At 38.7% G+C, this 27,828-nt stretch overlaps 1 protein-coding gene across 4 annotated transcripts; it reads left to right on the forward strand.

Moving 5' to 3' along the window:
* Positions 1–1,306: 1,306 nt before the first annotated feature.
* Positions 1,307–27,828, forward strand: LOC120718576. 4 transcript variants are annotated; one of them, XM_040007123.1, is made up of 11 exons: positions 1,307–1,513; positions 1,600–1,787; positions 1,978–2,118; positions 3,014–3,152; positions 3,255–3,435; positions 3,566–3,707; positions 4,251–4,394; positions 4,842–4,918; positions 5,279–5,333; positions 5,507–5,528; positions 5,877–6,447. In XM_040007123.1, the coding sequence occupies exons 1-10, from the start codon at positions 1,367–1,369 to the stop codon at positions 5,508–5,510; spliced, it is 1,218 nt and encodes a 405-aa protein (XP_039863057.1). In that variant the 5' UTR covers positions 1,307–1,366; the 3' UTR covers positions 5,511–5,528; positions 5,877–6,447. The 4 variants fall into 4 exon arrangements, with proteins under 4 accessions (XP_039863057.1, XP_039863056.1, XP_039863055.1 ...); XM_040007122.1 differs by lacking the exons at positions 1,600–1,787; positions 1,978–2,118; positions 3,014–3,152; ... (5 more) ...; positions 5,507–5,528; positions 5,877–6,447 and adding exons at positions 18,758–18,945; positions 19,149–19,289; positions 20,596–20,734; ... (5 more) ...; positions 26,709–26,730; positions 27,058–27,828 and having other exon boundaries at positions 1,309–1,513; XM_040007121.1 differs by lacking the exons at positions 1,307–1,513; positions 1,600–1,787; positions 1,978–2,118; ... (6 more) ...; positions 5,507–5,528; positions 5,877–6,447 and adding exons at positions 18,469–18,671; positions 18,758–18,945; positions 19,149–19,289; ... (6 more) ...; positions 26,709–26,730; positions 27,058–27,828.

Consider the following 27,828-nt stretch of genomic DNA (forward strand, 5'->3'; position numbering starts at 1 on the left):
CTTTCACAACAGCTTCACTTTGTGATTTTGCTCTGGTGACAAAAGTCTGCTGAAATTTCAGATTCTTCTTTAGCTCTTCTACTTTCTGTAGTTTCTGCTCAGCATTTAGGTTTTTCAGCTTATCCTGACGTTTTGTCTCGTCTTAAATTAAATTCCTTTATTACAGCCACGATAGCTCCACTAATAAGACACACGGGTTTACCAGCAATGTCTGTAAACATATATTCAGTCACCCACCGGCGCTGAAAGGCTCTGCTTTCAAAATCAACTTTTCTCTCCACCATTGTGAGGAGCTAGCTTCGTAATAACAGAAGTTTGACTTGATTGACGCGGGAATGTACCCAGTTAGCCTTGCGTTCAGCAAGGAGGCTGCAGTGCTGCATTATGGGATCTGTAGTTTGTATATTATTAGCGTCTGTCGCCAGGCCATGCATAACAATAATAGTACATCTATATAAAATGATCTCGCAGGCCGGATATAAATGTACGTCGGGCCGGATGTGGCCCGCAGGCCTTGACTTTGACACATGTGCTGTAAACGGACCAAACTTTAGTCCAGAGAACAACTGAGATAATCCATCCATATGAGATTAGTCATTAGTATACTGCTGCATATATTGGGCTGTAGTTACATGGTAAAGTTTTAAAAAGTGCTTTTACGGGCTTTTTCAGATTAAATAGAACACAATAAACAGCATTAAAAAAATGTTAAAAACACAACAAGCCTGATAAACAGAGACTAGTTTGAACCCGGAAGCAGGGTTCATCAGTTCATCATTTAAAGATTGGCTTTACCACATGATGTGAATGTTTTAGTGCAGTACAGTTGTTATTATATAAGAAATTTAAATTTTCTCGTGTAAACTGTATATGGTGTTAATTAGGCCTATACTACTGTACTTTAATGTCGGTCTTAAGTACCTCTGTGGCTCTTTAAGTGCCTCTGTGCCTTGGTTAAAGCTGTTGTGTGTTTTGCCCTTTTTCCTGGCATAAAAAAGAAAATTGTTGGAAAAGTGATAAAATAACAATGAAAGATCATTCTAAAATAAAATAGTTTAAAAAATACAATTAATTCAAAACTAAATTGTTTTATTGTATTTGACTCAAGCAGCAATTAAAACATTTCTATGTTTTGAAACTAATCTCATTTCCTGACAGTTGGTTGAGACATTTGCTTTCACTGTTCATTATTATTTATCAGGTACCATCTCAAACTCATGAGCATGAAACATTTCCTCATACCAGAACAGTTTACTACACATTGTACAGGATGCGGGAAACAGCAAGTAGATAAAAGGAGGAGAGTCAGAGAGAGGCTGTATTTGACGTACAAGTGTCTTTGTGAAGACAGACTAACAGATTGACCATGTCGCTCTCCGCAGTGCTGCTGCTGCTGCTGCATCTGACGGTCTGCAACTCGCAGAATGTTGATTTCTTAATTAGCAATTTAAAGGGCTTTGTTGGTGCAATCAACTTCTATACAAAAGAGAAGTTTGTAAATAATTCTTCTTCGGTATGTACAGGTTTTTTTCTAAAATGTGTTTATATTTTGAAATGTAGGTTTTCTTTACTAAATTCGTATTCACTGTGACTCCACAGCTGACCATTCGCCTAATGGGGAACAATCTCAACTGCATTCCCGATTTCTCATTTGATTGCCAAAATAGCAACTGTGGGTATGTGAGCACTTTGGTACGCACGGTCGACCAAGAAGGCAGCGGAGAGTGGTGTCAGAATGAACTTAGGTCTGTTCAGCCATCTCCCATTAATGTGGTTGGTTCACTCAGGTGAGTGTACCTCGAAAATATATAAAACGAACTTATTACTCATATTGTTATCATTCACACACACACACACACACACACACACACACACACACACACACACACACACACACATATATATTAGTCCATGTAGTGTTGACTACATGGACTAATATACACGGACAACTGACTCTCACACTATTTTCTATTGAAGGTTCCCTGGTGTTAATTGGGTGAGTGGCATCAAAAATAACATTGGATCATGGACAACTACAGTAACATACGACCTGAGGAACCGCTCTGACATCAACAAAGAAAACTCCTCACCCCAGTCTACCATGATCCCATTTGTGAGGTGAGCCAACTCACTGTTTGTGTCTCTGCTAAAGAAGCAACAGCAGTAGCAGGACAAGAGTGACTGTGGCATTACTGCAAACTTCAAATCTGATATTGTTTCCATGTAGAAGACAAAACTGCTCACAGTATAAGGGCAAAGTCTAAAAATATAGACAAAAATATAGACTATAACTTGCTGCATGGTCAACTTTAACAGCTATTGCAACCACTGCCTCTGTAATAGAGTGGCAACAAACGAATTAAATGAACAAAAATAATTTACCAAAAATAGTTTCCACACTAAAGCTTTTGCATTTAAAGGTTTTAATTGTAATCCTATAACTCTTTCCTTAAAGAGCTTCTCTTATAGTACCCCCAGGCTCCAAATGAGAGAAAAACAGAAAATTAGGATGAGTATGAAGATGAGTTAACTTCTTTGTCACCAAATGAGAAAAATCTCTTTTAAGTTTAGTTTAACAAACAGACTTCCTGTCAGAAACCTCCCAAAATGAGAAGTGCAGTTAAAATGGAAACATCCCCTGAGAAACTTCAAAGAGAAAATATGCAGCTATTTTGTACCTGTGGCAAGTTTAAATTTATAAAGATATTTTATTTGTCTGTTGTTGTTCCTTATGGCAGCAAATTATAGAGTAATTTTAATGTTCCTCCATGTTTGCTGTAATATTTAAGTAGTTTAGTGATGCTATAAATTAAATCTCGCTTAATATATAAACTATACAATTTAAAGTTTTATTTTGAGACAGTGAACTGAATATTGCTGTGTTTAAAATTACCAGTGATCAGGCTGTGGCTGTATTTTGCAGATTTTAAGAGTGAATGCATGGAGCTGCACATTAACTTCACACTAAAGTGAATCCTGGAAAATGAAGATTGTATTTGTAATTCTTTCTCAGAGTTCCTTCAAACTGTCGGAGAGATTTCAGCCTGTTGATGTTTGACCCTGATGGGGATCAGGTTAAATGCAGATATGGAAACTCCTCACTCTTTGAGTGTGACAGCTGTGAGCCACCATCTGTCCTCAGCCTCTCATCAGTGAGCATGACTGTTAATCTAGTGTTTAATGAGACAGAAGGATAGTTGTAATAATAAACATTTGCTCATTTGATCTCTTTTCCTTTTTTATTCCTCATGCAGTCCACTTGTACTCTGTCGTTCGGCCCCACTGCCGACAGTAATGTGGGCAACTATGGAGTACAGCTGCTGATGGAGGACTTTCCCAGGAAGAACATCACCATGACTGGAGTCAATGGCACACAAACAACACAAACACCTAACGATGCTCTCAGCAAAGTACCGATCCAGTTTGTTCTGATAGGTACAAGTCCATATTTTAATAGATGGAGTTGAACCTGTAAAGATCTGATCTAAACTTAGAAATACTGTTCTAACTTCGAACTATGAATTCCACCCCGAAAGAAACTCGTTGGTTTTCTGTCATCTTTCAGTGGATCCTCCTGTCTTGTCCTGCATAGAGGGAGACTTTTTGCCCAAATTCTTGCCTCCAACCCCAAACAACAGAGCTCGGCTCTACACGCCTGTTGATAAGACTCTGGAAATCAACATCAGTGCAGAGGCACAAAACTCCACGTAAGTCAAAGAAAAACACATTTGACATTCTTGACATTGTAAAGTAAGGTTAACTGTGTCCCACAGAACTGTTTTCAGGTTAGACAAGAAATACATTCACACATCAGTGGATTCCTGTCATGTTTCTGTTCATTGATCAAATCAAGATTTTATCCGTTGCGTTCTGTTTAATCTGTGCATCAGTCCTGCACTGGCACACAAAACAGGTTTAACAAGACACGTAAGAGCGTAACACAGTCAGATGTATACAAGGCTGTATGAGATATAAAGAGTAGGTTCAACACATATTTAACCCAAAGAGGAGTCAAATCTGTTTTAAGGCTATTTTGCTTTAATGCAACATGAGTAAATAAAAACTCGTGAAATTATGTTTAAGTAAAATTTGGCTTATTAACTCAAACCCTTAAAGCCAAACAGAAGTGAGTCAGGTGAAGTCTCCATTCAAAGTGATGCTCATTCACAGACAAACACTTTGCTTTGTATGTAGTTGAAGAAGCTATGAGAATTAAGTTGATTCATTTTTTGTTTTTCTCTTCGTTGAAGGATCTCTGAGCTGCTGTTCAGCGGACCATATGATGCAATTCAGAATAAAACTGGACCAGGAAATTTCACCCTGAGATGGACGCCGTCTAAATCACAAGACAATGACACCCTCCCCTTCTGCTTTGTTGTCCAGGCACTTTCCAAGTCAGTACCTTTTTACAAATTCATCCCTTAGAGCATGAGTGTTAGGCAGAAAGCACTTAAGCATAGACAAAAGAGCTTGTTTGAATGGGTGAATGAGGCGTGCTGCATAAAGCAGAGAAGCACTAAAGAAGAATCAGTCCATTTGCAATTTTGCAGCCATAAACTATATTGGTGAATGTTTAAATCTGACTTTATTAGAAAATTATTTAGACCCCAGGCCCAGAAGGAGTCATGGCAAGAAAATTAAATCCCCCCAAAAAGCCAAAACCCCTTCCTCTGCTTCCAATGACCAACCAAAAAGTTATTGGTTTGTCATCTAGAACTGTTAATCAAACACACCCATATTACTTGTACATATACTTTGTGTCATTAACAGAAAAGACAATCTTAAAATATAATATAATCTCATGGAAATAATGGAATCACTGTTTTGATTTATTTCCGTAGGGAAACCAAGTATCACTCAGACCTTCGATGTGTCAGCGTGACTGTTGGAAATGGTGCCCCAGCCAGTGCTTCAGCTTGTAAGTAACAATGACAGGAAGTAAATGTTAACAAATAAAATAAAGTTGCTAAACCTGTGTATTTGTAAATAATTTTTGACATTGTTGCAAAATTCATTAATTAGAAATGAAAAGCTAAAAATGAACAACTAACCGCAATGAATTTCTCTTCATATTTATCTCCTTTCTTGGAGGCAGAAATGATGCTCAGACCTTATTTTATATTTAATTGCCATAAATCCAGAGGTGACATAAATATAGCTCTTAAAATTTGTGTCACCATTTGTCAGCCAATCAGGTCGACTAAATCTTTATATGTTTTTAAATGAAAAGTCTATTTGGTTGGTCAGAAGTTCTTTAATCATTTTCTACTTGTTTTAGTTGTCCTGGTCGTGGGATCTTTCCTTTCAACTCTTATTCTTGCCTTCCCTTCCATGTAAGTATGTGTCTGCATATTTAGATCTTTTTTTGCCGAAATGTGACATTTTGTGTATTTTTTAAACGTGTTAGGCCCATAAAATTATCATTACTATTGTTAACTTTTAAAATGAAACAAAATCAACCCCATTGATCATCATTCTGATGTTGAGTTTTTGTCTCTTGTCTCAGATGAATATGGATAAAATCAGAGGTAAGTTCTTCTATAATCAGATTTTCAACCATAGCATCAATAACTGCTCTTTACCACTAAGTACTAATAGTACAACTGGTATTGCTAAAAGTAGTAGTGTTGATGTCCAGTGATTGAGCTACAGAAAACTATGAGCACACACAAAATGGCTATGGCAACCTCTGTAGGAGCATACAAATAATTCACAAAATATGCTAACACCACACAAAGCACAACTTATTCTATGAAATGTTCCAGAAATGAGTCACATCATACAATCACTAAATATCTAACATATCAATCTGAGGATTATCTCAAATGTAAAAAAAAAAAATTTCTATGAACGCGCTGTTTCTAATTTCCTTCTAGATTGAAGATGTACCTGACTCTGGATTGATGCAACGGTAGCGCCCTCTACTGTTACAACATGAATGTCATCTGACTCTGCACAAATAACTTTTTTCAAGTTTCTTTAAGTTTTGTTCCAACCAATGTAATCAAATTAAATAAGTACAGTAAAAAATATAATGTTAAGTGCAAGGTTATATATCTGAATTTATTTGATTCTGTCATTCTTTTCATTTATCAGTACTTTTAATCTGTGCTTTGGAACTGTTTTTTTATTTTTATTTCACTGTGGTTTTATTGACTTTACAATCTTTTTCGTTTATATTTGGAGTACTACTGTATTCAACATAAATAAACATAGTACTCATCACCCAGTAAATCATTGTCCTAGTAAAGTGGGAATTATTGTTAATATAATTACTGGTTTCGTAACCTTGCTTTTCGAGGAATGGAACAATTACAAATCTTGAAATGTTGTAAAACTAATAATAGTGTGAAGAGCTGACCTAAAAAAAACTATCACACTGATATTTATCTGGAAACAAAATCCATCAAAATATTTTTAAGCTGTTAATGAAGTATAACATAACATCCAAAATGGACTCATGGTATTTATTTATTTTCAGAGTGCTGTGCAAGTATGACTAATCTTTGAAGTGTCACTGTTGCAAACACTGATTGGAGTCTTTACTAATTTGTCCTCATTTGTTTCAGGCGATTTACTGAATTGATGTAAATTTTATTTCTGATAGTTTAGCTTGATTTATTTTACCAAGTTATTAATCAGATCATCTGTAACAACACCTCCTATTAGTCCACAAACTGCTACACTTGAACCAACACCTACTAGTCAACTACTCCTACAAGTCTTCCAAAAACGACATTCCCTGGAAATACTCCAACTTGGTGAATTAACAGTGAATTAATCATGTGAAATAGTTAAAAATGTTAAACAAAAATTAATACATGTAAAACATGGCAGCAATCCAGGCTGACACACGTGGAAGTTAGCTTGTTAGCTCCCTTCTCTTACTTACTTGCAGCAAGGGCAGCCACAGAGTGCTCCCACGGGAGTGAGAGTTCAGGGACTCGCGCTTTGCCACTGCCCTGGTCTTTATTTATACATCCGTAGGTGTGTTTATTCCTTACATTGGAATGTGGATGTGTATATGCGTGCGTGTGTGTGTGTGTGTGTGTGTGTGGGGGGGGGGGGGGGGGGGGGGGGGGGTCAGAGTGTGACCCCATAAAGACTTCCCTAAACCTGCTGGTCTGGAAGTCCGCAGGTTAATCTAAACAAAAGGCACTTAGACTAGAACTGATATAGCTACGTTTATCCTACCACAAAACAATAAGAGAAGGTACGACCTCTCCCATGCTCCCAGGATGTGGGTGTGAATGCCAGAGCACTCTGGAATGCACACAAAGTCTTGTAGTGAACAACAGGCTAAGACATCAAAAGGTCAACATGCAGTATTCTACCATATGCAAACTTATATTATTAAGTGTGCCTATGCCAAGAGGCACACTTATTACTATTCCTCGGATCCACAGTTTTGACACAAGCTTCATATATGTTATATCATTTTTTGCGGCTGGATCAGAAATGGTGTGCTATGACTTTTGGTGTTTATTACTTCTATAGTTTTTTAAATATGAATATTTTAATGCAAGTTTTTGCCCATTGAAATGAATGGGAAGGAAAGTGAAACTTAACTTGAAACGAAAGTGAAACTTAATCTGTGGTGTGTTGGCTCACTCTAGTGGTATGCCAGCAGTAGTACGGCCTGTCTACCCTTATTTGGATTTTTTTTTTGTAGCCGTATGAATGGCAAACTACACTCATTGGCAGCGGCATAGGCACACTTAAAATTTCTTCTGAAATTTTCGCTTTCTAGTTAATAGATTATACTGACTACTAAGTATAATTTTCTATTGACAGCCAAAAAAAGGTAAGTGACACTAGAGAATGCTGTAAGTCAGCGGTCTCCAAGCTTTTTTGCACCACGGACCGGTTTATGCCTGACAATATTTTCACGGACCGGCCTTTAAGGTGTCGCGGATAAATACAGCAAAATAAAACTAGTACTGGTACCAAAAAAAAAGAAGATTTATTCATAACACACGTAAAATGACCCAGGAAAAACGAGTTAACGATCAAAACGATAACAAAATAACGCTGAAAACCGATAAAAACCCTGAAAACCATACATTTCACACCTGAGCCTCAACTCTCGCGGCCCGGTACCGGTCCGAGGCCCGGGGGTTGGGGACCGCTGCTGTTGGTGATGTCAGATGCCGGACTCTTGGCAGAAAGAAAGCAAATGGTAGCTTAGAATTTAACAAATGTTTTTTTAAGCTTCAGTTATATTAACATTACATCTTGGAGAGAATCTAAACAAGAGGATATAGTGATGAAGAAAGCCCAGAACACAGCCTCCATGGCCAAAATTAGGATGCCATCATTGAAAAGATGTCGCCAGGCAGACTCCCCCGGCACAACATCGCCTGACTTTGCTAAGTTCCTGGAGTTAATCGATATGCAAATGCCAGCTTCGATGCAAGGTTGTCCTGGTGGAGGTTTTACACCATTTAAATCCGTGAGAGAATCCATGGAGTTCAACCAGCAGCAGGTGGAAACGCTGCTGAAAAAGCCACGCTATGGGAGCCGGTTAAGTCTCTTACCGAGAATGGGACCCAGCTGAACTTAGAAAATAAAAAAAATAAAAGACTGTTAATACACTGCATGCCAGTAGTACGATAGACAATCTTGTGTTTTCTGGTATCCCAGAATCTGCTGGAGAGGACACAGAAGCAACAGTGAAAAGCTTAATTAAAACCCACCTGAAGCTTCCGAGGACACCATAAAGAACAGTCACGAAAGAGTCCTTCTTATCGGAGCTAAGAGATCGGGGGCTGGGAGACCACATCCAATTGTGGCCAAATTTGGCCATTTCAAGTAGAAGGAGCAGGTAGCTGAAAGGAACGGACTTCAACATGAACAACCAATTTCCGAAAGAGATCCTGGAACTACACAAGGCCCTATTCCCAATCAGACGCGACTTCACCCAGAAGATGCCGTGCATTTAGGAAGTCATTAAGTAGTGTTGAGAATAATAGATTGCTTGGTATACATTGGAGTTAGAGAGACTGTAGTTTGTGATTGTTTGCAACATTATAATATGGCACAGGGGCGATTCTAGGATCAGAGCTTTGGGGGTGCTGAGCACCCAGAGAGCTGCCCAGCCATGCCAGATAAACTTTACTTGTCACAATGAGACTTCTTCCCTGTCTCTGTCAGTCCCTGCATCCCTAAATGCCTCCAGTTGTCCCAAGTTCTCTCTGACTGTCTCCTTGGTGCATTTAAACCCCTGTTCCTCCCTGTCCTCGTTGTCTGTTGTCTTCGTCTCCGTTATCAGTCATCATAATTTTACCCTCTCTGTGCAAGTCTGCAAATTTCTTTATTAAATCATAAGATTCTTAAATTCATCAAGTCTCTCTGTGCCTGGGTCCTCGTCACAAAACATGACATCACTGTTTTGTAAATTTTAACACAATTTAATAAGGATATGCTTCAGCCAATACCTTTTGATTAGCCTTGTCTCGTGGTTTCTTGCTTTATCTATTTATGATCTTTATTCTGTTTTCACTGAGATATTTGAATGCTAATCAGTAAATCAATATTCAATTCTAAAAAAAAAAATTCTAATACCCACATTTGTGAAAGAAAAGCAAAACACTTTTTTGAAAAGTCTGTAACAAAACCATCAAATCTGATAAAGGTTATTTAAATGCTGCAAAAGAAGAATGGATTGCAATAAAAAAAAAAATACATATCCTAACCTTAATTACTGGGGGAGAATAATGAATGATGCTCACAGTGAGTAAAAAGTAAACTGAGTGCATTATTTGGACAGAGATTCACTTTTAATGTGTATGTATAATATAATACAGATACATAAAAATACACTCCAAAAATAGAAGAGTCCTTTAAATGTACAAATTATTAACTAAAAAAATTATAAAAATGGAGGCAACTGTGCCTATGGTACAATGTATGAAAAGATCTTTACTGCAGATACTACTAATATGGCTCTGCAGATTTTTATTCTAACCTATGTCAACTCACCTTGAGGTTGGCAAATCTATCACTGTTTGGTGGTCAACTCTGTCAAGCAGTTTAACAGTTTCTGTTGTGCCAGTCACTGTTCCCTGTCTGTTTTCTTACCTGGTTCTTCCTGACCTTGTACTTTCTCCTCACATTCCCCTCTTTCCTCTCTCTTTCTTTGGACTGACAATCATACCCAAATAGATTGTATTAGATGAAAAAAGTAAATTAATATGAAAAAATACTATTGAAATCACTAATAGAAAAGTCCTCTCTCAGTGTACTTTCAACCAAAAGGCAAATAACCAAACCACATGCACATCTAATAAAATATATAAATACTAAAACACTGATCCAACATTATCCTTTATTGACGGATCATTTGTTCTTACACTTTTACCTGAATGTGGCTCCTTTTGTTGAAAAAACTTATATCCATTATGAACCTGGCTGTCTCTCTGTACACACACACATGCACAACAGGAGTTATAAGGTTAATGGGAATCCAGTCAGTTAGCAAGTAAGTACCTTGGGTTTAATATCAGCACATATGACAAAATAAGCAGCTTCTCTCATTCCTTTTCAAACTGGACAGTGGTAACAACACTAGGTTACAGATAATTTTAAGTTTTATATTTTAAATAGGCTCTATACATTTCAATGCGAGCAACAGGACAGTCAAATGTCACTGATTTTTGTCATGGTTCTGGGTCCGTTGGACCCAGTATTTTGAGTTTATTATGTTTTGGTGTAATTTTGCATCATGGATTGTGTTCTTGTTCTCTTGTGGTTGTGGTGATTATTATTATTATTAGAGTTTCATGTTTCTGTTATCCATATTTTAGGAATTGTGGTTTCATGTATAGTTCAGTTCCATGTGTCATTTTCTGTCTCTCTGTGTTGAGTCCGTGTCTCTGAGTTGTGATTCATGTTTCCTGTTTTATTGTGAAAGTCTGTCTTACTGTATAGCCAGCAACGCTAAGTCGGGGGCTAAAAGCACTAATGATGAATTGTGTATTGGCAGCTGGTAACAGAGTTAATGTTTATTCAAATTCAGCATATAAATGTGACATGTGCTTCAAATTGTGCGACTGCAATTGCACTTAATCTTATTGCACATGTGTGTTTTTGATCAGCTGCAAAAGTCTTTTTTTGTGGAGTCTGACAGCAGTGGGGAGGAAAGACCTGCAAAATATCGCCGTCCCACGTCGTGGGTGCCGCAGCCTGCTACTGAAGGAGCTGCTCAGTGCTGTCAGTCTCCTACATGGGGTGGGAGATGTTGTCCAGCCAGAGTGACAGATTAGCCACCATTCTCCTGTCACTCACCACCTCCAGTGGGTCCAAAGGGCATCCTAGAACAGAGCTGGCCCTTCTGCTCAGCCTGTTCAGTCTCTTCCTGTCCCCAGCAGAGATGCTGCCGCCCCAGCAGACCACACCATTAAAGATGGCAGAGGCCACCACAGAGTCATAGAAGGTCTTCATGATAAGCATATCGAGATAAATTACTGTTCATCATGTCATCCACAGGCAAGATTGGGCAAAGAAACTATACAGTCTACGCACGTAATCCCTATTATTAAATTCACTATTAAACTCTGGTGGATTATAGCGACAAAATATAGAATTATAGAAGACTGCAAACCGCTGAGTTGGCCTGCATATTCTCAAAAATTCCAAAGTGGCCAACGGGATAGTACATTTTTAAGATGAGTTAATAAAGGAATTACGGCAATGTGCACATTAATAGACGGGAAAATATTCAAATCTTTCGAGAACCTACAGAGACAGTTTGGACTGGATAAATCAGACTTATTTAGGTACTTCCAATTAAGATACTTTTACAATACAGAAATTAGGAAGAAGGCCTTGAGAGAAGGAAGACAGATAATAGAAATAATATCAGGTGCGTATAAAAATCCTCCATCAAAAATTTTATCAAAATTATATATTGGTCTGCGAAACTTGAAAAGGAATGAAACATTATATATTAAACAAAAGTTGGAATCTGAATTACATCTTGAGTTGTCAGAGGACGATTGGCTCTCACATGTCTCTCACAGCATAATTCCACCAGCTCTAGACAACGGAGAGAATATGGCTGGAAAAATGTGCTTAGGTTTTTTATTACTCCTTGCATCAAAAGCAAGCAGCTGAAAACACCTCAACAATGCTGGAGATTATGTGGTGTGAGTACAAGAAAACAATTATTAGAAGATAATGTGTTAAATTTGCTTAGATGAGAGGATCCAGCAGTAGATCAGAGGAATAGGGAGGGATTTGTCTGTGTGTTTCAGTCTGGTTTAGCTGTAGGCTTGAGAGTGTGTGTAATTGTTTAGAGGGAAAGGAATTTATGGACAGCGGGGGTCTGCCTGTCATAAAAGGAGACAGGAAGCTACAGTTGGGGGATGATGATGCTTGTACCTATAATAAAAGCTCATAATTGTCACAACTTAGAAGTAGGTTTTCAGGAGACTCTCTAAATGTTTAGCTGTAAAAGTAAGACAAGAGGTCAATGGCCCAGTGGATGCAGAGTGGGGGTCTGAGTGCTTGTAATCTGTTAACTATGTTTTGTAGAGGAATTTGGTGTAGCTTGGGTGAGGGGAGATGGCCCTCTTTATGACTGGCAGGAAGTCACATATACAGAGACACACACCCACATCCACACGCACACTCACGTGCACTCACATAAACACACAGGTACACGCGCACACAGGCACTCACGTGCTCGCACACAAACACGGAGTTTGCAACACACCATGTGGGTTTTACGATGGGGTTGCTTCTATAAAACTGGTTGTAACAAACAAAGAAGTAAAGATCTGCAGAGGGACACCGGCCTTGCATGTCTTCCCTCCTAGAAGATGCATGCGTGACTGAAGATGAATAAAGGTTTTGTGAAATGACTACTGATCTCTGGATGCCCGAGGAATAAAAAGAACCGGGGTGAAACTGCTTTATGTAACAGTTTTGGTGGCGAAACCCGGGAGATTCGCTCGAGGCCCAGAGAGGATGAATTGGCAGAGCTGAGATCGTGAAAATGAGGCGAACAGAGAGCTAGCTCACATGACTAAAAAGCACGACCCGTTTATTTTCGAACCATGCATATTGGATGAAGTCTAAATTATCTGTTCGCTAAATTGAGCGCATCCCAGTTTAAATTCACTCAGTAGAATAAAGAGTCCCAGTGCGACAAAAGCAAGAGACTTTTGCTAAGAACTTCAGGTTGATGTTTAGCGTGCTCTAAGAAAATCAGGCTCAGTGCGTTAAAGCAGGAGACGTTTGTTACGAATTTGTGTAGTTAGAAAGCGGGGTTTGAGGCCTCGTCACCGGCTGACGGCCGTGTGTGTTTCAGGCTTGGCTGCCCCACTCACTCTCGGACGCGAGGGTGAGACCCGTGGGACGGGAGGACTAGGCTGGTAACCTGGGGACCGGGGACTCCTAAATAACTAAAGCTAGATGTTAGATCCTAGTCACGGTTGATAGCCTGCATGAGAGTGGGGGCAAGTTGCTTCGCTAGTGAGAGTACGAGCTGCTTTGCTTAGCCAACTAACTACAGCGTGTGTAGACTGTGTAGTGTGTGTTGAAAGCGCCGTTAGAGTCAGCGTCTCGACTGCAGTTCGGGAGTCAATTAAAGTAACAAAGGAATTTGAGTCTAAAAGTGTGTGTTTGTGGTGTGTAGAAATCGCGGCAGGAGATGGTTGAGGTGTAAAAGAGCGGACGGCACCCGCTCTTTGTGCTGATAAGGGCGTTGTCCTGAATCAGCAGAGGAGGAAGTGTCTTGCAGCGAGTTGTGAAGCGCACTGCGAGAAGCATGAGATGTGTGAGAGCCAGCCTCGAGGGGTGGGTTCATAGGTGGAACGAAGGAGGAGTAAAATGGTGTGTGTGTGTGTGTGTGTGTGTGTGTGTGTGTGTGCGCGCGTGTCTGAAAGAATGGTGTGTGTGTGAGCTCCCTTGAGGAAAAAGGGGAAACAAAGTACATTTGTTGATTGTTGGTGAAATAATAATAGCAAAGAAATCATAGTGATCAAATAGGGGAAAATGAACTAAAGTAAATAAAGAAAACTCAACAGTGGATTAGTGTTAAGATAATGATAAATAAACTGATCAAATTAACAGTGACATTTAAAGGTGATCAAGTATTCAAGGATGAATGGAGAATTTGATTGTGGACTGTATGAGAGCTGTTGGGGAGAAAGGAAAATGAGGTTGGAGGAGTGAGTTAACAGGTTAATGTGTGGGTGTAAAACAATGGGTTAAGAAAAAGAAAAAGAAAGAAAGAAAATTAATGAAAATAAAGAAAATAAAAAGTGTGTAAGTGTGAGTGAGAAATTGTCTCCAACTGGGGGAAGCAGTGATACTACAGGTCACCTTCTTCCCCTGCTGGACACAAAAGAAAACATAATTTGGAGTGTTGTGGATGAAAATAATTAATAACAATATGATGAAGATTTTTTGTGTTTGCGGTTAAGAACAAATAAAAATTTCATTTTCTGGGTTTCAAGTTAGGAGAGTTCAGGTAGGGAACGGACCTGGATCAATACTCCACGGGCAGCAGTCGGAAGAAAATTATAGGTTAACATCATTAGAAACACCCAGCCTGAGCTTTGGCTGAATTGTTTTGCAGCTTCTCTTCCTCATCCTGAAAAAGCAGGCTCCAAGGAAGCTAATCTCTCCTTGAAGACACGGAGTGCAGTTCCAGAAGCACGAGCATGAACATCAACAGTGGACAACAGTCCAAGAGACAATACCAGAGTCCTGAGCAGAGAGGTCCAGCATGGGAAAGCTATGAGCAAACGGCATCAGAAAGAGAAGATCCATCATCTAGATTGGATGGATGGAGATGCGTTTCCAGCAAGCTGCAACCTCACCGTGTGTGAAGGACTTTTGAGGAGTCTGTCTGAGTTTGACATTTGCCATGTTTGGAGCAAGATGGCAATGAAAGAGACAGTGGGACAAAGAGATACATGGGACAAAGCTGAAGAGAACGGACTGTCATTGGACTGAAAAGTGGGAGAGGAGAACGGAGTGAGAGGAGCAGGTGAGGACACAGAGGAATGCTGTTGTTTTAGTGTGGGGAATCAAATGGGGTTAAGGAATTCGGGGAGACGAACGACTGCCTTGAAGTGAAGGATTGACAGTGTCCAGACCACCACAAAAGGGGGAGGAAGACAAGAACTGAGGTATGCAAGTGTACTGTTAGAGAAAATTGAAAGGTGGCTCCACACATGCACATTATATGTACTAGAGATAACACAAAATCATACATAAAGTGGCACACATCCAAAGAGGGTATTTGTAGAAGGGGTTAATAATGCACAGAGTGGTTGCCTATGGTAACCTGCAAGCATTTGGGGTTTAGCTGTGCCTGACTATGACAGAGATTTTCATTTAGATGTTTCTGAAACAAAAGGTGGAGTGAACTGAGTTTTGTTTCAGAAAAAAAGGGGAAGGTACATAAAAGGACAGTTGAACAATTGAGTTGAACAATCTTGACATTTAACCACTGGCTAATGTTTTCTTATGACAGGGTTACGGGCTGGGAGTAGAGTTACTCCAAGAGAGAAGCCCTGGGAATTTTTTGAGAGAATATGCAACTTTCTTGTGCATCTCTAATTGTGTGGAGTTGACTCATGGCGAGGTCCATGTGCCAAAAGAGGGTTTTCTGGGGAGTTTCATTTTTAAGTTACAGGTGGAGCGATGGAGTTATGGTTCTGTAAGCAGTACAGACACCAGGAGCATGCAGTGCCAGAGGAGAAGTGGGTCTGTTGGAAAGGGCTCAAGAGGAAGTGATCTGGCCCAAGCTGGACCAGACAATTCGAAGTGATGGAAAGGATCTCACACCCAGTCCAGCTGAAAAGGAAAGTCGAGACCTTTGATTTTAAGTCCACTGTCATTTAACATAAAGTGGACAAAACAAACAAACATAACACATAATTTTCAGCAGAACTGAACAAACTGATGTGCCAAAATCATAACTGTAATCTGTATTCCCCACAGAATTACTTGCACACTTCAAATATGCCTTTACCCTCATAAAATTAAAAATTAGATTTTTTATTTCTTATTTTTCCTTAATCTGAAAGGTCTGTCAGTTATTTACCCCAGTGACTGACATTATGCTTTACCGTAACAACCATAACAACCGTAGTTAGTTCACCTACTTCCTGCATTGAAAGATTGTATGGTTGTCACATCTGATGAAGATGTGAAGGGTGTCAAACCACAAAAGAATTACCCGTTAAACAACAATCCACACAAGGCATCCAAAATTATCTGATGTCAGATAACATTCTTTCAGTTTCTGTTGATAAGTTGTCTCGTTGTGTGTCTCAGTTGTAGCCTTTTTCTAAAGAACAACGCACATTCTGACACTGTGGTGTCTAGTGATGACGTGTTTGAGGAGAGATCTCAGTCCTTATCAAATTATTCACATTCTCTGACATCTAAGCATGAGCGTGCTTTGGATTTTGAAAAGAAAAAAAGTGACTGATCAGAACAAATAACAGTTCAGACTTTCCAGAACAGTAAGTTAAGATTGTGTGAGCTCACATCTCATCATTTGCTGATGTGGTGATTTGTGTTGCTTTGTCAGCATAAAATAATTTATCTACATGTCACTTAAATCATTATGATAATAATTAGTATTATTAAAGAACATAGAGCCTTGTTCCTGGATTGTTACCATCCCAACTAATTTCCTCTCATCTGAAGGTGACAGTTTGGGTTTTCTTCCAGACACACAGTGTGAATAACTTATACTTAGGTACATTTGTTTGAGCTGATGATCTTGAATGCATTTATTGGGGTATGAATGTTAGATAGGATGCAGTTAGTTTAAGTAAATGGGCAATAGAGACATGCATAAAAAACTTCAAGTTTTTATGCACAGAAAACACGCTATGAAAACAGTCCGTTTAGAAATGGCTTGTAAATCTACATTTCTCTGTCTAATCGCTTCACTGGCTATGTCCATACTAATGCGTTTTCATTTGAAAACGCATCGTTTTCTCTCCGTTTTGGCCTTCCGTCCACACTGACACCGTGTTTTCCCAAGGAAAAACGCACACATTTCAGAACAGAGCTGTCCCGTCGCAGTGTGGACACTCGAAAACGCAGACTTTCTAAAACGATGACGCATTTTATTCATGTGATGCAGTCATGTGACCAATTAAACTAGGATAGCAGAGGGCATTATACAGCAGCTGTTTGGATTGCTCTCAATTTTGACAACCCTAAAAAAGATTAATATCAATTTGTACATGCTCCAGATAGCTTTTCTTCCAATTCTTTAATTCTCACTCACTTTTGCGCATGCGCAGGACTGGAATGTAAGTGTTTTCGGTGGTTTCAATGTGGACGCACAACTCTGTGAAAACAACTGAAAACACTAGTGTGGACGCGGAGCATTTTCAGACAAAAACACGAAAACAGTGTGGACGTAGCCTGAGTTCCCTGGACATCTCCATTGCTTTTTGGTCAGTGAAATGAGTGGTTCAAACCAATCATTTTCATGCTGGTAAAAACTATCAGTCATAACCTTCAGCACCACCTACATATGCTTATGAACCTGTTTGGAAAATCCTAAATAAATTCAAACTTCTGTAGTCAATTCTTGCATTCTTGTTATTAAATTTCAATAAATCATTAAAAGTCCCATATTATCATGATATTCCTTCCCATGATTAGTGGATGTAAACTTCTGACTTACTGTGCTCTTAGATGATTTTCTCTATGTGAGTAACGTAAGTCAGTTTAATGATATTGTAATAGAAACTTTAAAGGTGAGACTGGGAAGTCAAGGAAGACATTCTTGTCAACAAATTGTATTGAACAAACTATCATCTAGCTAGTTGGACAGTGGATTTGGTCTGTTGCAATAATATCTGTCTTTTACTATAGAAATTGTACATCAGCAGTTTGCAGCTGGAGGTCCTCTGCCTTGGCCAAGGTTGTTGTGTGTTTTGCCCTTTTTCTGGCATAAATAGGGAAAATAGATGCAGAAGTGCTAAAATAACAATGGGATCAAATTCTAAATAGGAGTGCCTTAAAAATAAAATTAATACACACATTAAAATGCTTTATTACATTTGGTTGAAGCAGCAATTAAAACATTTCTATTTTTAGTTTTGAAACAAATCTCATTTACTAACAGTTGGTTGACCCAGGACACGTTGGAGAGATTATATCTCTTGGCTGGCCTGGGAACGCCTTGGTGTTCCCCCGGATAAGCTGGAGGAGGTGGCTGGGGAGAGGGAGGTCTGGGCTTCTCTGCTTAGGCTGCTGCCCCCGCGACCCGGCCCCAGATAAAGCGGAAGAAGATAGATGGATGGAAACTAATCTCATTTCCTGACAGTTGGTTGAGACATTTGCTTTCACTGTTCATTATCAGTTATCAGGTACCATCTCAAACTCATGAGCATGAAACATTTCCTCATACCAGAACAGTTTACTACACATTGTATAGGATGCGGGAAACAGCAAGTAGATAAAAGGAGGAGAGTCAGAGAGAGGCTGTATTTGACGTACAAGTGTCTTTGTGAAGACAGACTAACAGATTGACCATGTCGCTCTCCGCAGTGCTGCTGCTGCTGCTGCATCTGACGGTCTGCAACTCGCAGGATATTGATTTCTTAATTAGCAATTTAAAGGGCTTTGTTGGTGCAATCAACTTCTATACAAATAAGAAGTTTGTAGTAAATAATTCTTCTTCGGTATGTACAGGTTTTTTTCTAAAATGTGTTTATATTTTGAAATGTAGGTTTTCTTTACTAAATTCGTATTCACTGTGACTCCACAGCTGACCATTCGCCTAATGGGGAACAATCTCAACTGCACTCCCGAGTTCTCATTTGATTGCCAAAATAGCAACTGTGGGTATGTGAGCACTTTGGTACGCACGGTCGACCAAGAAGGCAGCGGAGAGTGGTGTCAGAATGAACTTAGGTCTGTTCAGCCATCTCCCATTAATGTGGTTGGTTCTCTCTGGTGAGTGTACCTCGAAAATATATAAAATGAACTTATTACTCATATTGTTATCATTCACACACACACACACACACACACACACACACACACACACACACACACACACACACACACACACACACACACACATTAGTCCATGTAGTGTTTTGCTATATACAGTGTAACACGCTGAAAACTGACTCTCACACTATTTTCTATTGAAGGTTCCCTGGTGTTGATTGGGTGAGTGGCATCAAAAATAACATTGGATCATGGACAACTACATTAACATACGACCTGAGGAACCGCTCTGACATCAACAAAGAAAACTCCTCACCCCAGTCTACCATGATCCCATTTGTGAGGTGAGCCAACTCACTGTTTGTGTCTCTGCTAAAAAAGCAACAGCAGTAGCAGGACAAGAGTGACTGTGGCATTACTGCAAACTTCAAATCTGATATTGTTTCCATGTAGAAGACAAAACTGCTCACAGTATAAGGGCAAAGTCTAAAAATATAGACAAAAATATAGACTATAACTTGCTGCATGGTCAACGTTAACAGCTATTGCAACCACTGCACAGCAAAATCTCCAGTGTTAAATTAACACTAGAGAGTGTCTATATGGGTCCACACCTCTGAGTGTTAAATACAACACTGTTGAGTGTTAAATTAACACTTTTGACAGTGTTATATGTTTAAAAGTAACCTAGTCAGTTTTGAAGATTAACAAAGACTAACACTGAGCAGTGCTGATTTTCTAACACTGGAATATTTCTAACATTTTGAGTTATTTTCCAGTGTTAGAAAATCAGCACTGCTCAGTGTTAGTCTTTGTTAATCTTCAAAACTGACTAGGTTACTTTTAAACATATAACACTGTCAAAAGTGTTAATTTAACACTCAACAGTGTTGTATTTAACACTCAGAGGTGTGGACCCATATAGACACTCTCTAGTGTTAATTTAACACTGGAGATTTTGCTGTGTGCCTCCGTAATAGAGTGGCAATAAACTAATTAAATGAACAAAAATAATTTACCAAAAATAGTTTCCACACTAAAGCTTTTGCATTTAAAGGTTTTAATTGTAATCCTATAACTCTTTCCTTAAAGAGCTTCTCTTACAGTACCCCCAGGCTCCAAATGAGAGAAAAACAGAAAATGAGGATGAGTATGAAGATGAGTTAACTTCTTTGTCACCAAATGAGAAAAATCTCTTTTAAGTTTAGTTTAACAAACAGACTTCCTGTCAGAAACCTCCCAAAATGAGAAGTGCAGTTAAAATGGAAACATCCCCTGAGAAACTTCAAAGAGAAAATATGCAGCTATTTTGTACCTGTGGCAAGTTTAAATTTATAAAGATATTTTATTTGTCTGTTGTTGTTCCTTATGGCAGCAAATTATAGAGTAATTTTAATGTTCCTCCATGTTTGCTGTAATATTTAAGTAGTTTAGTGATGCTTTAAATTAAATCTCGCTTAATATATAAACTATACAATTTAAAGTTTTATTTTGAGACAGTGAACTGAATATTGCTGTGTTTAAAATTACCAGTGATCAGGCTGTGGCTGTATTTTGCAGATTTTAAGAGTGAATGCATGGAGCTGCACATTAACTTCACACTAAAGTGAATCCTGGAAAATGAAGATTGTATTTGTAATTCTTTCTCAGAGTTCCTTCAAACTGTCGGAGAGATTTCAGCCTGTTGATGTTTGACCCTGATGGGGATCAGGTTAAATGCAGATATGGAAACTCCTCACTCTTTGAGTGTGACGGCTGTAAGCCACCATCTGTCCTCAGCCTCTCATCAGTGAGCATGACTGTTAATCTAGTGTTTAATGAGACAGAAGGATAGTTGTAATAATAAACATTTGCTTATTTGATCTCTTTTCCTTTTTTATTCCTCATGCAGTCCACTTGTACTCTGTCGTTCGGCCCCACTGCCGACAGTAATGTGGGCAACTATGGAGTACAGCTGCTGATGGAGGACTTTCCCAGGAAGAACATCACCATGACTGGAGTCAATGGCACACAAACAACACAAACACCTAACGATGCTCTCAGCAAAGTACCGATCCAGTTTGTTCTGATAGGTACAAGTCCATATTTTAATAGATGGAGTTGAACCTGTAAAGATCTGATCTAAACTTAGAAATATTGTTCTAACTTCGAACTATGAATTCCACCCCGAAAGAAACTCGTTGGTTTTCTGTCATCTTTCAGTGGATCCCCAGGTCTCATCCTGCACAGAGGGAGACTTTTTGCCCAAATTCTTGCCTCCAACCCCAAACAACAGAGCTCGGCTCTACACGCCTGTTGATAAGACTCTGGAAATCAGCATCAGTGCAGAGGCACAAAACTCCACGTAAGTCAACAAAAAACACATTTGACATCCTTGATATTGTAAAGTAAGGTTAACTGTCCCACAGAACTGTTTTCAGGTTAGACAAGAAATACATTCACACATCAGTGGATTCCTGTCATGTTTCTGTTCATTGATCAAATCAAGATTTTATCCGTTGCGTTCTGTTTAATCTGTGCATCAGTCCTGCACTGGCACACAAAACAGGTTTAACAAGACACGTAAGAGCGTAACACAGTCAGATGTATACAAGGCTGTATTAGATATAAAGAGTAGGTTCAACACATATTTAACCCAAAGAGGAGTCAAATCTGTTTTAAGGCTATTTTGCTTTAATGCAACATGAGTAAATAAAAACTCGTGAAATTATGTTTAAGTAAAATTTGGCTTATTAACTCAAACCCTTAAAGCCAAACAGAAGTGAGTCAGGTGAAGTCTCCATTCAAAGTGATGCTCATTCACAGACAAACACTTTGCTTTGTATGTAGTTGAAGAAGCTATGAGAATTAAGTTGATTCATTTTTTGTTTTTCTCTTCGTTGAAGGATCTCTGAGCTGCTGTTCAGCGGACCATATGATGCAATTCAGAATAAAATTGGACCAGGAAAGTTCACCCTGAGATGGACGCCGTCTAAATCACAAGACAATGACACCCTCCCCTTCTGCTTTGTTGTCCAGGCACTTTCCAAGTCAGTACCTTTTTACAAATTCATCCCTTAGAGCATGAGTGTTAGGCAGAAAGCACTTAAGCATAGACAAAAGAGCTTGTTTGAATGGGTGAATGAGGCGTGCTGCATAAAGCAGAAAAGCACTAAAGAAGAATCAGTCCATTTGCAATTTTGCAGCCATAAACTATATTGGTGAATGTTTAAATCTGACTTTATTAGAAAATTATTTAGACCCCAGGCCCAGAAGGAGTCATGGCAAGAAAATTAAATCCCCCCAAAGAGCCAAAAACCCCTTCCTCTGCTTCCAATGACCAACCAAAAAGTTATTGGTTTGTCATAAACAAAGTTTGTTTATGTTAAACTACATCCTAGATAATAAATTGGAGTTTTGCTGTTGAAGCTATGATGTGATGCTTTTATGCTTTATTCATATATGGTTACATTTTAACATTGTGACATTTGGAGCGGGTGTGAAATTACAGATGAGCCCAAACATGTTTTTCAGCCCTGAAAATTTCATGTGAACATCGTCTGTACTTACCAAGATATACAGGCTGTAAAATACAACAGAAATTCAAAAATAATAAATATCAGCCAACAAAAAACAGATAACTCTGTGGGGGTTCACAAACAGATTCTTCATTGAATCCGTCTACACTACTGGCATTTGAAATTATAATTACTAAAATGAAAAAGGTGAACTCAAGGACAAATTTGAAGTCACCTATAGGCTTTATTTTGCAGATTTTACACAAAGACCCACTTTAATGTTGACTCGAAACAATAACTTATTACGCTTTACTCATTCCTTTTGTTAAAAGACATAATGTTCCTTAATTGCCTACTTATTTAGTAGGGGTGCAACGATACACAAAATTCACGCTTCGGTTCGATACTTTGGTGTCACGGTTCGATATTTTTTCGATACAAAAAAAATGTTCATGCCCTTTTAATTTGTCATTTATTAAAATTATAAATATATATTTTAACTCAAAGGTACAGTTTTTAAATTGAACCCTAACCCTTGTGCGTGTTTTTTATTTTGACAGCGAATGCGCACCTGCGGACCACTTATGTGCAGCCCTGGTTATTTAGCTCGTCATATTATAGCCACAGAAATTCTTTTGTCCATGAAACCATAAAGCTGCACTTTCTTTTTGCCTTATAGTCTGATTTGTCATAACTTCTCCGTTTTGTGGTAAGCTTTTCTTTGGCTGTCACTTCTTCACCCTGACCTGTCTTATTTGGCTCAGCAGAACTGAAATATAAATCCTGCTGCTTTTACACACGCACTCACATAAGCTCAGCGATTCTCTGCGCGATCAACCTCTCACATGTTTAAGCTGCAGGAGATTGCACTTGTCATGTTTGCATAGTAAGCTAACGATTAATAAGACGATGTCAGAGGAATTGGTGCACAAATTATCATCACTCACAGATCAGTGCTGTCGCTCTCTATACACAGTTTGCACGATTGCAAAGTGAAAGCAAAAAAACAAGCGCAAATTCAAACGCGATTTCAATATGTCACATATTGACAGTGGCTCACCGATGCCAATGACATAATTACCCAGCTACATTTCTGAAAGAATGCAAAAGCATTGACATATATTTTTCTTCCTACAATAGCCCGACGGGCAGGGAAGAGATAGATTTTGGTAGCCCGACTGAAAAAATCGCTAGCCCCAGGACGTCGGGCTAGCGATATTGCAAGCCCTGTATCTGATTGAGGAATCACTCATCTTTGGAAAAGAGAGTTTATTACAGAGAAATGTCTCTTTCCAAAATAAAAGCTATGCTATCCGCTTCTTCTGGGCTATATTCTCAGCAGCATAAGGAGAATCATGTGCTAACAGCTGTCTAAATGACTCGGCTAAAGTTAGTAGCATGCTTGTTGTTTTTGTCTTTGCACTAGGATGATGTCGGCGTAAATGTACAGTCATATTCGTTGTGTTCCCACTAGTGCTTTCAGGTTAATCTCGTTGAAATGACCTTAACGCCACAACACGGCAAATCTCCGTTAACGAGCTACCGCCGATCGCCCGTGCATGGGGCTAGACGGCCAACACGTTAACGAGCTAACTGCGCTAACACACTAGTTCCCACCCATGTAATTGAGCATTGCATGGCACATCCAACATACTGTTTTACTTTAGTCGATGACTCGCTTACCTTCAGGGTCATACCTCACATGAAAACCAAAATAATTCCAAACGCCAGATCTGAATGAGAGTGGGGGAGGTCCATGTTGCAAGGTGAGCTTAACTTCTGTCTTGCTAGCTTGCCCTGCGCTCTTCCTTCTGACTATGCTGTCTGTGTTGAGCGCTCAGTGGATCTGCGCTCGACAGTGCAGCCTAGGCAGAGTAGTCGAATGCAGATTCACTGAGCGCTCAACACAGACAGCATCGTCAGAAGGAAAGTTGATAAAATAAATTACAAATGTTGTATTCTTCGATACATATCCGTACCGAACCGAAAGCACTGTATCGAACGGTTCAATATCGATACGAATATCGTTGCACCCCTATTATTTAGAACAGTAACATATATAATGCTATTAGTTAAAAATATAATCAGATTACAATAATACATTAGTTTGAAATGTGTTGCGCCCAAAACTGGTGATTGACAGGTTTAGCTGTCCTAGAAATTTTTTTATTGTTTTGTTTCGTTTTATCTGAAGAGATTATGAAGATTATGTGAAAAACAATAAACTATCTAAAACAGGAAAAATAGAAGGGGAAGTTGCAGTACAGGAAATGCTTTAATGAGGCAGATCAGTAATGAGTCTACTTACTGCCAACAAACCAAGGCTACGTCCACAACTACATGGGTATTTTTCAATTTTTCCAAAAATCCCGTGCACATGTACAGGTTTGAAAAAATACTTCTGTCCACAATAAAACACCAAAAACGCATTCAAACTCTGTCAAGAACAGAATCATGTAGAAATGTTGGCCAATCAACATTTGGCCAAGTGTAGAAGCCTGGGAGGGAAAGAGAAGTTGGAAAGGCAGCTAATTATGTGCCACTGTTCAAGTGGCTTTATAATTTTGAATGTTAATAACCAAAGACAGTATTTTGGCTGTATAAGCAACCTATGAAAGAAAAATGCATAAATTTATTCAAAACTATGGTAACGGATTTGGGTTGTGAGAGCGTCTGTGTTGAATGGAGAAGTTCACTCTGACTCCTCCGTCCTTTTAAAAGAATCAGAATCAGAATCAGAATCAGAAAGGGTTTTATTGCCAAATGTTGAGCAGGTTTACAACATTAGGAAATTGCTGCGGTGCTTCAGTGCAAACATACTGTCATAAATTGCGCTTAAATAGACATGAAAAAATAAAAGTAAGAATAAGAATTAAAAGTGCTACGTAGAAAGATGTATACATGAGTGCAGGTGGTGATCAGTGCCAAAACATGGAATGATGCAGTGAACACAGCGTAGGGTCATGTGTTAGTGGTGGGAACAGTCGTACGTTTATTGTTCATGTGTCCAACAGCAGAGGGGAAGAAACTGTTCTTATGGCGAGAGGTTCTGGTGCGAATTGACCGGAGCCTCCTGCCTGAGGGGAGCAGGTCAAACAGACTGTATCCAGGGTGAGAAAGGTCAGCTGAGATCCGAGCTGCACGCCGCAGTGTCCTGGAGGTGGGAGGGACAGTAACTGTGTGTGTATATGTAAGTGCGTTAAAAACTGCACATAGTAAGATTAACAGCAACAGTATTTTGTCTATATCCACCATTGCAAAAATTCATCTCATGTAAAGACAGCACAGAGCGTGATGCCAAAAACGTTGTGAGTAAATCTCAGTTTTCCTCATCCACAGCTAAAAGCAAAATGCAGTTTACATGTGAACGAAAGGCCCACATGCATAGAAAAACCTGCGTTTTCAAAAATACCTGTGTACGTGTGGACATAGGCTAAGGGTCATCTAGAACTGTTAATTACTTGTACATATACTTTGTGTCATTAACAGAAAAGACGATCTTAAAATATAATATAATCTCATGGAAATAATGGAATCACTGTTCTGATTTATTTCCGTAGGGAAACCAAGTATCACTCAGACCTTCGATGTGTCAGCGTGACTGTTGGAAATAGTCCTGTTAGTAGTGCCCCAGCCAGTGCTTCAGCTTGTAAGTATCAATGCCAGGAAGTAAATGTTAACAAATATATAAAGTTGCTAAATGTTTCTAAATCTGCGTATTTGTAAATAATTTTTGACATTGTTGCAAAACTCATTCATGAAAAGCTAAAACAGGATAAATCCCTGTAGATTATTACATTTACATTTATTTTAAGTCAGCTTTATAGCCGTTTACCTGCTCATGAAACGATTTGTATTGCCGGGGCAGTGCTCAGAGCTTTTTTTTTTTATCTTTAAAAGCCATATATAGATACAGTTTTTAAACTTTGTGACACCATTTGTCAGCCAATCAGGTCGACTAAATCTTTATGTGTTTTTAAATGAAAAGTCTATTTGGTTGGTCAGAAGTTCTTTAATCATTTTCTGCTTGTTTTAGTTGTCCTGGTCGTGGGATCTTTCCTTTCAACTCTTATTCTTGCCTTCCCTTCCATGTAAGTATGTGTCTGCATATTTAGATCTTTTTTTGCTGAAATGTGACATTTTGTGTATTTTTTTTAAACGTGTTGGGCCCATAAAATTATCATTACTATTGTTAACTTTTAAAATGAAACAAAATCAACCCCATTGATCATCATTCTGATGTTGAGTTTTTGTCTCTTGTCTCAGATGAATATGGATAAAATCAGAGGTAAGTTCTTCTATAATCAGATTTTCTACCATAGCATCAGTAATAATAGTACCACTGGTATTGCTAAAAGTAGCAGTGTTGATGTCCAGTGATTGAGCTACAGAAAACTATGAACACACACACAATTGCTATGGCAACCTCTGTAGGAGCATACAAATAATTCACAAAATATGCTAACACCACACAAAGCACAACTTATTCTATGACATATTCCATAAATGAATCACATCATCCAATCACTAAATATCTAACATATCAATCTGAGGATTATCTCAAATGTAAAGAAAAAAAAATTCTATGAATTCACTGTTTCTAATTTCCTTCTAGATTGAAGATTGACTCTGGATTGATGCAACAGTATCGCCCTCTACTGTTACAACATGAATGTCATCTGACTCTGCACAAATAACTTTTTTCAAGTTTCTTTAAGTTTTATTCCAACCAATGTAATCCAAGCACTAATTGGAGTTTTTACTCACTTGTCCTTGCTTGTTCCAGGCGATTTATTGAATTGATATAAATTTCATTTCTGATAGTTTACCTTGATTTATTTTATCAAATTATTAATCACATCATCTGTAACAACACCTCCTATTAGTCCACAAACTACTGCACTTTAACCAACACTTTCTAGTCAACTAAACACTACTTTTATAAACCTTTCAAAAACAACATTCCCAGGCAATACTCCCGTTTATGAGTATGAATTACAGATAGTAACTGTTACCAAACACTAAAGCTTCATAGACATGTTGCATCAAGAGCAAAAACTAAACTTGCATGCTTTAATGACCATTAAAATCTAAACAGCAAATTTTTGTATCAGTTTTACTTGATAGAAATCCTCATCATTCTCTGATGGCAGTGCTGATCTTTGAGAGGAAAAACAGAGACACTGACTTGGATTGGATGTGTGTGATGATGTTGTTATTGTCATGTTAGCATTGAATTGTAGGCGTGGCGGGGAAGATTGAAAGAAATGAATGGATGTAACATCACTTTTACTCAGATCATGTGATCAGTTCCATGGATGCCAACTTCCACCCCGACCTTGTATAAATGATTTGTTAAAAGGCAAATAAACAACGATTCCTATGA

The sequence above is a fragment of the Simochromis diagramma genome, unplaced genomic scaffold, assembly GCF_900408965.1.
Source record: "Simochromis diagramma unplaced genomic scaffold, fSimDia1.1 OVJJ01000531.1, whole genome shotgun sequence".
Classification (NCBI taxonomy): Eukaryota; Metazoa; Chordata; class Actinopteri; order Cichliformes; family Cichlidae; genus Simochromis; species Simochromis diagramma.